This window comes from Pinus tabuliformis, chromosome 7 (genome assembly GCF_031772625.1).
Source record: "Pinus tabuliformis cultivar Carrire ecotype Pingquan chromosome 7, CPIR1, whole genome shotgun sequence".
NCBI lineage: Eukaryota > Viridiplantae > Streptophyta > Pinopsida > Pinales > Pinaceae > Pinus > Pinus tabuliformis.
In genome coordinates this window covers 545497147-545509403 of record NC_142293.1, presented here as the reverse complement: position 1 = coordinate 545509403, position 12257 = coordinate 545497147, and the positions used below count along the sequence as shown (strand labels likewise).

At 37.7% G+C, this 12257-nt stretch overlaps 2 protein-coding genes across 2 annotated transcripts; both read left to right on the top strand.

The window, feature by feature from the left end:
• Nucleotides 1-595: 595 nt before the first annotated feature.
• Nucleotides 596-1092, top strand: LOC149248488 (17.4 kDa class III heat shock protein-like). Its single transcript, XM_089456053.1, has 2 exons — nucleotides 596-636; nucleotides 811-1092. The coding sequence occupies exon 2, from the start codon at nucleotides 826-828 to the stop codon at nucleotides 1054-1056; it is 231 nt and encodes a 76-aa protein (XP_089312179.1). The 5' UTR covers nucleotides 596-636; nucleotides 811-825; the 3' UTR covers nucleotides 1057-1092.
• Nucleotides 1093-1896: 804 nt separating this feature from the next.
• On the top strand, nucleotides 1897-4835 carry LOC149248487 (oligopeptide transporter 4-like). The gene is made up of 7 exons (XM_089450209.1): nucleotides 1897-2054; nucleotides 2249-2421; nucleotides 2933-2976; nucleotides 3349-3434; nucleotides 3668-4234; nucleotides 4337-4592; nucleotides 4689-4835. The coding sequence occupies exons 1-7, from the start codon at nucleotides 1897-1899 to the stop codon at nucleotides 4833-4835; spliced, it is 1431 nt and encodes a 476-aa protein (XP_089306335.1).
• Nucleotides 4836-12257: the final 7422 nt, after the last annotated feature.

Genomic DNA, 12257 nt, shown 5'->3' with positions numbered 1-12257 from the left:
AGGTTGTGCATGTTGGCAGCTGGTGCATGCCAGGATGCACCATGGTTCAACAGCTGTTAGTATAAGGTGGTTCCGAGGTACTAGGTGTTGTTTCCTCGGCCCTGCGGAATGGTGAGAGCAATAGTAGTTACAGAGGACAAGCTTTTCAGCGCCCACGCAGACCACGAAATCCGCGTGTGAGGCCGCTCTGGTTCGAGTTCTGGGGATGGCCACAAGCGAATAGCCACAATACTCACGCTGCTGGATTACATACATCGCTGGATGAAGCCGAAGCGCGACGTTTTTGGATGTTGGTCAGGCGGTACTGAAAACCCTAAGTCGACAAACCCTAAGTCCCCGAAGCATGTCGGCGCGATATGCTGTCTGGCTTACACCAATGGTTTCTTGTATTCAGGCTCCTCAGATATGACTGTGAAGGTATGGCGAGTCTCGGACCTCAAGTGCGTCGAAACGATTCAGGCTCATGATTGGCAGGCAGGTGTTCTGCTGTCCGTGCTCTTCGTGCATGGCAGGTGTTCTGCTGTCCGTGCTCTTCGTGCATGGCGGAGTGCCAGGAGGCGCCTTCAATTGAATTTGCTTTGTCGATGTCTGCACACTGCTGTAACTGCCTGTAATCCATTCTATTTTTTCCATTGGGTAAGTCTATTATACACCGCTTTGCATTCTTGTTCGTAGGGTTGCACGCTGCTGTAACTGCCTCTAAGTCTATTATACACTGCTTTGCATTCTTGTTCGTAGGGTTTAACATTCTTTGGTTGCAGGGTGTAAGCTTCTGTAGAAGCTTTAATGGCAGCTATGGCAGCTAGGTAGATTGAGATTTGAGCGATGAAGAGTTACCTGGATCATGCTCTGGCCATGAGCCCTCTGTTGCACTTCCCGGAAGAGCTGGAGCGGATCAAAATTCCGTCCGAGTGGTTATATGACCATCACCATGAGGAGAACAAGGGCGTGGAACCTGCAGCGGTGGACATCAAAGAAACGCCCAAGGAGTATGTGTTCTACGCCGACGTTCCGGGCCTTACCAAGTCCGACATTCAGGTAAGTGGCGAAAATTAAATCCAGTGAACAGGATGATTCAGGGCATTTCGCTGGCCTCGCTTCGTTCAGGAGCCGAATTAAGAGATGCTGGTCTAGACTATTCATAAAGCTATTCGAGCGTTAGCGATACTCTTTAACCAAGGAGAGGTACTTTAGCTGGTTATGGCTCCTCGTCAAGCAGGGTTGGGCTGGCTCCTCATCACGCTAGTGTTGGGCTTGCTCCTCGTAAGGCTGGTGAAGCGCTTGAAATCCGACTATCTGTTGATGCGAGCTAAATTAATGCTTTGTTCAAGTAACAGATCTGGTTGCCCTGGTCCCATAGCCCGCTACTTCCCTTTGTACGGCTCCAGATTCACCACCATCACTTACAGCATATCCAGGCGCAGATAGAGATCACAGATTGACCCTTTATCGATTGATTCGGGATATGGGAGAGATCACATCCAGCGTTCTAACTGCAGTTCTTGCCTCTTGAGGTACGTTCATCTCAGTTTTCAAACTGTTTATAAATAGCTATCAAATGTCAATACAATCGATTTATCGCAGCACAGACCTAAGCTTATAACTCCCTCCTGCAGCGCAGGGTTTACTGGGCTGGTGAGACGTGGTCAGACATGAGACACGGTCAGGGCTACTCCCAGTCCATCCTTTGTGAAAAGCTGTGTGTTTGGCAGCTGAGTTTCTGTGAAGGCACTTGTTCTTTCGTTACACCTCTGGTGGTGAAGCAGTAGGACACGCGTAGCACATGCAAATTCTATATATTACTGTTAACCATCATTTTATTTGTATGTAACCATTGTCGACATAACATAGAAATCATCCTACACAAAACGCTATGTGGGACCTACCATGAGCGCCATGTCTCTCATCAGTCCATTTATCAAAACTTTGCCCTCCTTAACCTCCGCTTGGTTCATACCTACTTTTGCCCTCCTTAACCTCGGCTTGGTTCATTCCGACATTTGGCAGTGGATTCCATGTCTCTGCAACTTATTCATATATTGTAGACCTGCCAGGTAATTTACTCTGTAATAATGTAGAAAATATTTTTAGTTTCTTATTTATTAGTTTCTGGACGGTTTGAACTCAAGGCACTGAATGTCGGGCCTACCAACCTTGATGAGCAGAATGGCCAGTGCTGGGGAGGGTAGCTCATAGCTGCGTTTACAGAGGCAGTCTGAGGTTTGGGAAACTGATTGCTGTGAAAAAGGCTGGAGTGTGATGATAACGAATCAGACAAGGCATTCTGCAGAGAGCTTCACATTGCTGGCAGTTTGAAGAATCGTCATGTGGTTCCTTTGTTAGGTTACTGCATTGATCGCCTAGGCCTTTCTCTGGTCTACGAGTTCATACCTGGTGGAAGCTTGGAATACCATCTTCATGGTATTGTTATATCTGTCTTTATTATTATTTGAACATAAGAACTCTTCTTTTGGGCATTTTAGTTTCTGTTGGGCTGAAAATAAACAACTCTGATGAGTGTTTTGATGGTTCGGATTACCATCTTCATGGTACTGTTATACCTGTAGTTATTCTTCTTTTGGGCATTTATTTTCTGTTGGAATGAAAAGAAAGAAGGCTGGGCTGAACCCAAAATTTCAATAGATGTTGCAACATCTCCTGAGTTGGCACAATAGGCTTGTGGATGACCTTTTCCAGTTGTGGCTCTAAGGGATTGTTCTTCGGAGTGGTTCTTTCTATTAACCTTTTCACATAATCATTAATTTGTTGAATTGGCAACTGTCTTCAATAGTCTTCACTCTTTCGTGTCTTTTTGGCTGTGTATTCTTTTCACCTCTAGTTGTCGCTGTGCATTGAACACACATCTATGGAATTTAAAGAATTTAGATCTCTAGATTGGCTCTGAGCTACATGGTATGGTTGCATCTTCCAGCATTCTTTTTGCAAGATGAGGATATGGATGGGCTGGACTGCTCCGTAAGTATGTTGTAGAACCTGCACACATGTGGTGGCCAAGCACACTGGTCCAGGTGACCCTGTTCCGGTATAATAAAAATGTCAATATTTCTTGGGAATGTTTTAAGTAAATCATAGTGGTGTTAATGGATCTACTACTTGATAAGTGGTTAAATTTAATAATTTTTCGTTGTGAAATTCAGAAAAATAGTTCTTACGAAATTCTGAAAACAAATTTAGCCAGTCCACTTATTGAGTTACTTTTCATTTAATTATACTGTGAGAATTGGTAATGGAGAAGGTTCTGTGTTTGACATGCAGGGTACTGCATGAGAAAGACCATGGAAAGGGGATGTCTCGTAACACCTTCTTCTTCATTGCCATGACCTGCAGCTATGGGCTGGACTGCTCCGTAAGTATGTTGTAGAACCTGCACACATGTGGTGGCCAAGCACACTGGTCCAGGTGACCCTGTTCCGGTATAATAAAAATGTCAATATTTCTTGGGAATGTTTTAAGTAAATCATAGTGGTGTTAATGGATCTACTACTTGATAAGTGGTTAAATTTAATAATTTTTCGTTGTGAAATTCAGAAAAATAGTTCTTACGAAATTCTGAAAACAAATTTAGCCAGTCCACTTATTGAGTTACTTTTCATTTAATTATACTGTGAGAATTGGTAATGGAGAAGGTTCTGTGTTTGACATGCAGGGTACTGCATGAGAAAGACCATGGAAAGGGGATGTCTCGTAACACCTTCTTCTTCATTGCCATGACCTGCAGCTTTTGCTACTATGTATTCCCTGGTTATCTATTCTCAACCCTGACCAGTGTATCGTGGGTGTGCTGGATTTGGCCTCACTCTGTCACAGCACAGCAGATTGGCTCCGGCATGAATGGCCTCGGACTAGGTGCCTTTGGTTTCGATTGGAGCACCATCGCAGCCTTCTTGTTCAGTCCTCTTATTTCTCCATTCTTTGCCATTATGAATGTCATGGTTGGTTATGTCTTCGTAGTATACTTTGCAGTCCCTCTTGCTTATTGGGGCACTAACATGTACAATGCAAAGGCTTTTCCTATTTTCAGCTCCGATTTGTTCACAGCCCAAGGTCAAAACTATAATATTTCACAGATTGTGAACAATAAATTTGAGCTGGATCTCGCTGCTTACAATCAGAATGGTCAAATACATATGAGCTTGTTTTTTGCTCTGACTTATGGGTTTGGATTTGCAACCATTGCTTCTACAATTACCCATGTCGCTCTATTCTATGGGAAGTAAGTTCTGATTTTTGTATTGACTTGACTTCCATTACTGCTTTCTTGCAAGATCATCAATTATGGATGTTAGTTTAAATGACATGCGTTGTTATGGTGCAGGGAAATATGGCAGCGTGCTGTAGCAGCATCCAAAAACAATCGGCCTGATATCCATACTAAATTGATGCGCAAATACCCTGACATCCCACAATGGTGGTTCTACACTCTCTTGTTTGGGACTCTTGCTGTTGCCTTTGCACTCTGCGAGGTTTACAAGAAAGAGGTACAGTTACCATGGTGGGGGTTACTTTTTGCCTGTGCTCTCGCTTCATTTTTCACTCTTCCCATAAGTATCATCACCGCTACTACTAATCAGGTAAGCACATTGATTTTATTGATTATTTTGTAGAAGGAATTATATATATATATATATTCTGGTTATACTTCATCTTCTTATTTTGTTTTGGCACAGACACTAGGCCTGAACATTATCACCGAATACCTAATGGGATATATCCTTCCTGGGAAGCCTATTGCCAATGTTTGCTTCAAGGTCTATGGTTATATGAGCATGAGCCAGGCAGTTTCTTTCTTGTCAGACTTCAAGCTCGGCCATTAAGATAACTGGAAGAAAAGTTAGATTTTTATTTATCAGATAACTGGAAGAAAAGTTTAATTTTTTTGAGGAGCTGATTCTTCCTGTGTCAAAAGAACTGGTGTTAGGTTTTGGCTTTTTTTGAGGAGTTTATTCTTTTTGTGTCAAAAGAACTGATGTTAGGTCTTAGCACTGTAGTTTATACTGGTCTAAACTACAGGTTTAAACAAGTATAAACTACAGTGCTAAAACCTATACTTGTTTAGGTTTTAGTTCTTGAGCAATTTGGTGAACTGATAAAAGCATTGTTTTTGCTTAGCTTCAAATCTCTCTCTGTGAATTATGAAACTTCCCAGACATATTATAGATACATATTACAATTCTTAGTTTAGTACCAGGTATTCAAATTTTTGAGAAAATCAGAATGAATTTGCTATATTTAAATTATTTGCAGAATGTTTTTAGCATGATACGGCGGTGCACATTTGTTTTGTTCTGTTTATTGATATTGTGTGTGCAATGCAGTTTATTGGCACAGTAGTGGCTGGAACAGTCAACCTGGGAGTTGCATGGTGGATGTTGGGATCGGTGAAAAATATATGCCAAACAGATCTTTTGTCTGCAAGTAGCCCATGGACATGTCCCAATGATCATAGTCAATAAGGGTCTTTCATTAGGCAGAGATCTGGTGGTAGAAGCTATGTTTAATTTAGGGTTTTTTTTTCCATAGAAGGAAACCCTCACTCTATAAGAGGGAATTGTATTGCATCTATGTATGTGTGTATTATGGGCAAGGAAGATAAAGGAGATTGAGAGAAAAGAGGGAATTATAATGAATCTACTATAGGTTTTATCTCTTCATTTTGTTTGATAATATAAAAGGAAGGATTGGCTGTTTCTCTGTGGACGTAGCCCAAATTGGGTGAACCACATGTATCTATGTCTCTCTTGTTTTATGCATTTTTTGTGTTTACATTTCTGCAATATTTTATGTGTTCCATTGCTCTATAATATATATTTTTCTAATAGAAACATCATCCAAAAATATTGAGTAGTTGAGCCTTGGGGTATGTGTCAATAATGGGTCTATCAGGAGGTTTATTTGAGTTAGTGAAAGTTGAAAATCCTACTACTCCAAATCAAGATAGCTATTGAAAATACCACCTTTCTTTTCCCTCCTAGTCTATTCATTTTCCCAAACACTATAACCTACATTCTACATTCTGCATTTCCCATTCCCTATGTTTTAAATCCCCTATCCTATTCCCCTATGCATCTAATCATTCTTCACTCCTAAAACATATAATTATCATAACTCCCATTCCATATTCCCCCCCAAAAGCTATGATTTCCTATCATATATGACACTACCCATATAATCCTCCCACCACTTCAAGCCCTATGCCAATCAAGCCTTCTAATGATTATCACACACAAAACATCATATTTTGTAAAAGAAGGCATTGTATGACATCACACAACAAGGAAAAGGTAAGAAGATTTCAGGTGAAGAACAACCCAAGAAGCATGATATGGAGCTTAACAAGCCTACTACAAGAGAGAGAAAGTTGAAACATGGATGGATACAACAAATGAAGTACTCTGTTTAGTCACCATTTTGCAGAACATATTATGTCCACATGAAAAAGAATTTTGGGAAAACAAAAGAGGTTTTTCTTACAAATATGAAAAATAACAATAGCCTCTTCCATAGTTTTCATGGGTGTTATGGATTGTGATATTTTATTGCATATCCAAAGCCTATTTTTTGGACTACACAAATACTCGCCTTTAGTCATGGTTTTACAAAGCAGTGACTGAGTAGATGGGGAAGGATTTAAATAAATGGATTTTTTTATTCGAAATAAGTGAATATAAAAAAAAATATATCATATTTTACACAGTTACTATGTTTTAGGAGTTACACGCGTCAATTGGTGGCCCATTTTCGCAGTTTCTGTTGATAAAATTCTGCAATTTTTGGGAAAAGTTTGAAGGTGGAAATCTAAGCTTCACCTGAAACATAACCTAATTTTTCATAACCCATTGAAAAAAATGATACCACTCCTCAACTCTCAAAGACACAAGCCTCCAGTAGACAAACATCAAGCAAGAGGAAGAGGAGGTGATCAGGCCTCACTTAAAATTCAAATTTTGTTTTAATTTCAAAGGTTGTTGATGTTATTTTATTCGAAATAGTAGTATGAATTTGGTGTTTTGGAGAGGAATTTAGTACCACAATGGAATTTTGTTAATGTTGATGGCCATTCATCAAGTAGTTTTCAAAATTCACTAGGCACGCACTACACAACTACTGCGTAGGCCATGTACATACTCTTGCATGCATAGTGAAAGGAAGCCACTTGTCAGGGTTGAACGGGGCACACATGAAGCATATGTGGCTACCAGCTCAAACCTTCATATATTAGACACATACCAGTTTTCAAAACAAAAAGCATCAGTTGTTGTGCAACTGTTACGCAACGTTTGCACAGTGAGCATTGCTTTTGAGCTTTTATCTTTTTCATTTGTTTTGTGAAGATATGATCTTCAAAAGATAAACTTGTTTTATTTGAACATTCAATTTTTTTATTTAGTTGAAGACATCGTGCTTTATGTTTTTTGTTTTTCATCATTGGAGGAAAAATACTTGTAACAACAAAAATCTTTCTTCTTTCAAATTTATGTTATGATCTGTTGTTGGATCATCCATGTAGAAAACCTAGACTTTATTCATACTATGTAAATGCCTATTTAAACCAATGAATACAATATGAAATGGTTGTTATCAGTTCAACATTATTATGGAATAGTATTCAAGTTTATGCGATTGTGATCAAGTTCATGTTTGGGGTGCTTATGACTTGAGGATTATCAATTAATTGTCTGCAAGGATAGTTATGGTATGATACTTTGGAGTTCCTTTTATGCATTTCTTAGTTATTCAATTAGTTTATGCTTTATAGTTTCTTGTGCATAGGTACAGTGATCTCACTTTTGTTGGAATTCAGTTTATATTGCTCTAAACAGTAGTTTTCCATATTTCAATTGCAAATGAAATATTACATACCTATGTATGCTGTTATTTCTTCTCAATTTCTTTATGATGTATAAGCAGCATTGTTGTGTAGTAGGAAAGGATTTGTGTTTTTTTTCCTCTCCTCTATACTACAACTTATCTTTCTCCAATGTTTATGCTTGACAAGACTTTGTGGGTGATATTGATTTTACTTGCATAATAAAAATGTGGTAGTAATTTGAATTGATCACAAATTTTCATTCTCTTCGACCATTCACACTTGAACCAAAATTTTCAAATTCCTTTTCAGATCTGGTCTCTGTGTGCCATATAGTCGAAACCTTTATCTTTTATAAGTTGAGGGAGCCCCTTCAAGTTTAAGAATACCATTTTTTCAACCCAAATAGGTTTGTGGTTACCTCTGAGCTTTCTCCTTTCAGCCTAGAGAAAATTATGGAGCGCTATCAAAAGGAATATGAAATTCTATTAGGATTTTTATCAAGGTCGTTGACTCAAACAAACAAGAAAGGTATACCTCATATGCCTAGATCTATGTGTATATGAATATAACAGAGCCTCTACCGAAATTCATTGAAGTGGAGTATCAGGATGAAGTTTGGCAACAAACATTGGAATATGATCATATTCCATTCCGTTGCAGAATTTACCATGAATATGACCATTTGTAAAAAGAGTGTCCTCTTAATTAAGCTAATCTTGTGGTTTCAAAAACTATTAATGACACAATGAAATCCCAGGAAAATCTAGATGGGTTCAAGGAAGTCCAAAAAAAGAAGCGCAATGTGAGAAATCCACCAATTTCTCCCCAACAACAATATTGAAAGGGTCCTAACAATTCAAACTGCTATGAGATATTATTAGAGGAAGGTGAACTACATAGCAAGGCTTGAGATTCCACAAATAAAGAGACTACCAGAATTCCTCTGAAGGGGGCCCTTTAAGTTAAAAGGAAAGCAGAGGAAGAAACATAGGACAAATATGATCAAGGGTAAAATAAGGATCAAGTGAACATGGAGATAGATGGAACAAAGGATAATATTAGCACAGAGGAAAAAATCATGAAATGATTGCTGAATAAACGGTGCCATTTGGATGAATGATTCATCCATGAATACCAAAAGTGGCTATACAAAGAAACATTCGAACAATATCAAGCCAAACAAGGTTCAATATCTCTAGCTCAGCAAGATCACTTGGGATATCGGCCGATCCAAGGCCTAGATGAAAGCATAGTGGGAAAAAGATGCAAGAAGAGGGGATGAAAGTATTTTCAAGAATCGATCCAAATGGTGGGGGATATGCTAATAGAATTGGGCAAGGTGGTATTGCTTTCAGCGATTTTCCACCAAATCAATAAATCCTTCTAATGATCATTACATCCTGGAATTTGAGAGGTGTCAACAGTAAAGGAAAGCAACGATACCTAAAAGACTGACTCAAGAGAGATAAATTGAGTATTATGATTCTCCAGGAAACCAAATCTCAGAGACTAAAATAAAATACAAGTTCAGGAATTTCAAACCCCAGTATGAGGAGATAGCTTAGGATTCCAAAGGGAGCGCAAGTGGGCTTGCTATTCTTTGGAACCATGTAAAAATTCTATTTGAAGACTAGACGAGTATGTCTCATATTCTCTTAGGTAAACTATGACACATTGGTACTTGTGATTGTTTTTTACTCGTAGGTGTATATGGGCCTTGTTTGGTCAATTTAATGTTCTTAAAGTGGAAGCATAAATTATTGACCGGAGTTGGTAAACTTATGAATTGCAGGTGCACTATATATGTTAGAAGCCTATTATTTCGTTTAGTAAGATGATGGTTATGTTTGTTTTCATATTTTCGTTGTTATCTAGATTTTTATTGGAGTTAGATCTCTACAAATTAATACTTGAAAGTTAAGTTACTGTTAGAATAAATGGGAGTTAAACTTCTGTTAGATTAGTCTACTAGATGATATCTATTTGAGTATCATTCTAAAATGACTTAAATTATTCATCCTAAAATTATGAATCTATATAGAGACCTTGCTACTTATGAAATAGAAAATTGCAATTAAAACAAAAGCTTGTCTACAAAATATGTATACAAATTATGATATTAAAGAGTATGAAAGCAATCTCTAATTAAAAACTGTAGAAAGATATAAATTCTGATTCTAGAAAGCATGGAAAGACCTTACTAAATCGAAAAATGTTGACCGACTAAACTATTAAATGACTGCAAGCAGAACGAAATGTGAAATGGTAAATGAGATAATCTGATTTATACGAAATACTGAAAACATCGAAGTATTTAAACTATAATGCAGTGATAAGACAGAGCAATTGAATGAAAACAATTATAAATCAACAAAATGAAAATAAAATAAAAACATTAACTGTCTGCAGGGGCCCTCCACATCCATTAGCTATGATTCACACTCACATACGCATCGAATCTAAAAGGTAACTTCAAATTAATACAAGAACGAAGTCCTTTTTCACAATTTCTTCATCAATTGACTAATACTTCCTCCCTAATATCATTTATAGAGGATATATATTTAAATAAAATGTGTGCTCAATCAATTGAGACTTCTATGCCTATAGGTCTGTTTTTTAATCCTAATTCAGATATGAAACTAGATAGGAAAAGTGTTATTTCATCGATTTTCTATTTGGAAAGAAAATCGAGAAAACATGTTGTGCCCAGACTCTTGCTAATACGTGTTGACCCGTGCCTTTGACCGCACCACTGTGTGATTCCATTGGTGAATTGGCTTTAGTGAATGGGGGGGATCAATGAGGGGATCGATCCTCAACTACCCATATGCTTAGTTGTTTCATTAGCACACCAGAACCCCGTGAACCATGGAGGTAGCTACAAGTTTATAAAATGGTTGTAGAATCATGTTAATTTTGTAGCTAATGAACTATTTAATATAACAATAAGGAACATTATCATGTATGAAAAATAATACATCTAAGATTTCTTACCTTATCGAAATCTATGATTTATTTCCTTTATTTTGTTGATAGTGATGATGAAAAAAAGGAAAATGGTGGAAAAAGGGTGTCAAAACAAAATAGTTATGGAACTCTATATTCCCCCGCACTAAAAATTTTCTATGTCCTCATAAAAAATCCAAAATTCATATCTTTAACTACTGCATTTACTTGGACACTTCTGTCAGTACATCCAACTTCATCTTTTTCACTTTCATTCCAGTAATTGCCATCCTTGGTTTCCTCATGAGGATATTGTATTTCAAGTTTATAACCTGTTTCTGTAAAGCTATGTTTTCTTCTTTGGTTTCTTGTTCTTATTAAACCACAGACTTATATGTAAGAGGAGGTTGTCACTCTTAGCTATTTGAATTTCATTTTGTGCTTTCAAGGCTTTATTTTCATTTTTAATGTACCTATTTAATGTCTCTGGTTCGAATATTTCTTGTTTCAATATATTGACTACTAGAGGTTCTTGTGGCTCATTAAACTGACTTTCTTCTTCCTCTTGAATTACAATTGATGTTCTTGTTGCGTCTCTTTTCTCCAAGGACTCAATATAATCATAGATATCTTGCCGCACCGGATCAATCTCTGGCATTCTTCATCTTGGACTTTGAGAAGGTGATGTGACAGTTGGTGATGAAACCCTCGGTGGTGAAACCCTTGGAGACGAAACCCTCGGAGGATTTCTTGAATCTTCGTCTTTGGCTTCCGAGTTTCCTTCTATTTCTATATTTACATGCTCTGTGCTCTTTGAGGGTAATCCTTTTGCTCAGTTAAGTCTAGTACTCCTTCTTAAAGCTATGACAAGGGTCTTTTGAGTTTTCTTCCTTTATGTTTTAGGATTCTCTGCTTGTGATGAAATTTTTATTTCTTTTCTCTCTTTCTTTCTTCTAACGTTTATTTTGTCTATTTTCTCTAATAATTATGCAAGTGGGATGCTATCATTTGACAGTTTTGTGGCTGTTGTGGTTCTTGTTCCTACGTCTTGTCAAATTTTCTTTTCCTTCCCCTCTTATGTATATTGTTGTTTGTATTCCCATGATTTTATTCCTCAAAGTGATATCTTACTAAAAAACTCTCCCAATTATCACCTATGTTTTGGAGATGAAATTACCAGCACCACCTTTTTGTCTTCTATCATATCCCTCACAAAGTGATATTGAACATCAATGTGCTTTGTCTTTGAATGATATGCAGGGTTCTTTGCCAAGAAGATTACACTTTGGCTCTCACAGTCTATCTTTATAGCTCCCTATAATAACCCCATACTTGAACACAATCTTTACAGCCAAACTGCTTCCTTGCTGGCATGAGTGGCTGCCATGTATTCTACCTCTGTAGTTGATAGTTCCACTACAGATTGTTTCTTACTCATCCAACTGACTGCACCTCCAAATAGGTTAAACACATACCC

Coding starts and splice junctions, on each gene's coding strand:
- LOC149248488 (XM_089456053.1), top strand. CDS start 826: ATGAAGAGTTACCTGGATCATGCTCTGGCCATGAGCCCTCTGTTGCAC.
- LOC149248487 (XM_089450209.1), top strand. CDS start 1,897: ATGTCTCTCATCAGTCCATTTATCAAAACTTTGCCCTCCTTAACCTCC. Junction 3,435..3,667: donor GTCCAGGTGACCCTGTTCCG/GTATAATAAAAA, acceptor TTTGACATGCAG/GGTACTGCATGAGAAAGACC. Junction 4,593..4,688: donor TCACCGCTACTACTAATCAG/GTAAGCACATTG, acceptor GTTTTGGCACAG/ACACTAGGCCTGAACATTAT.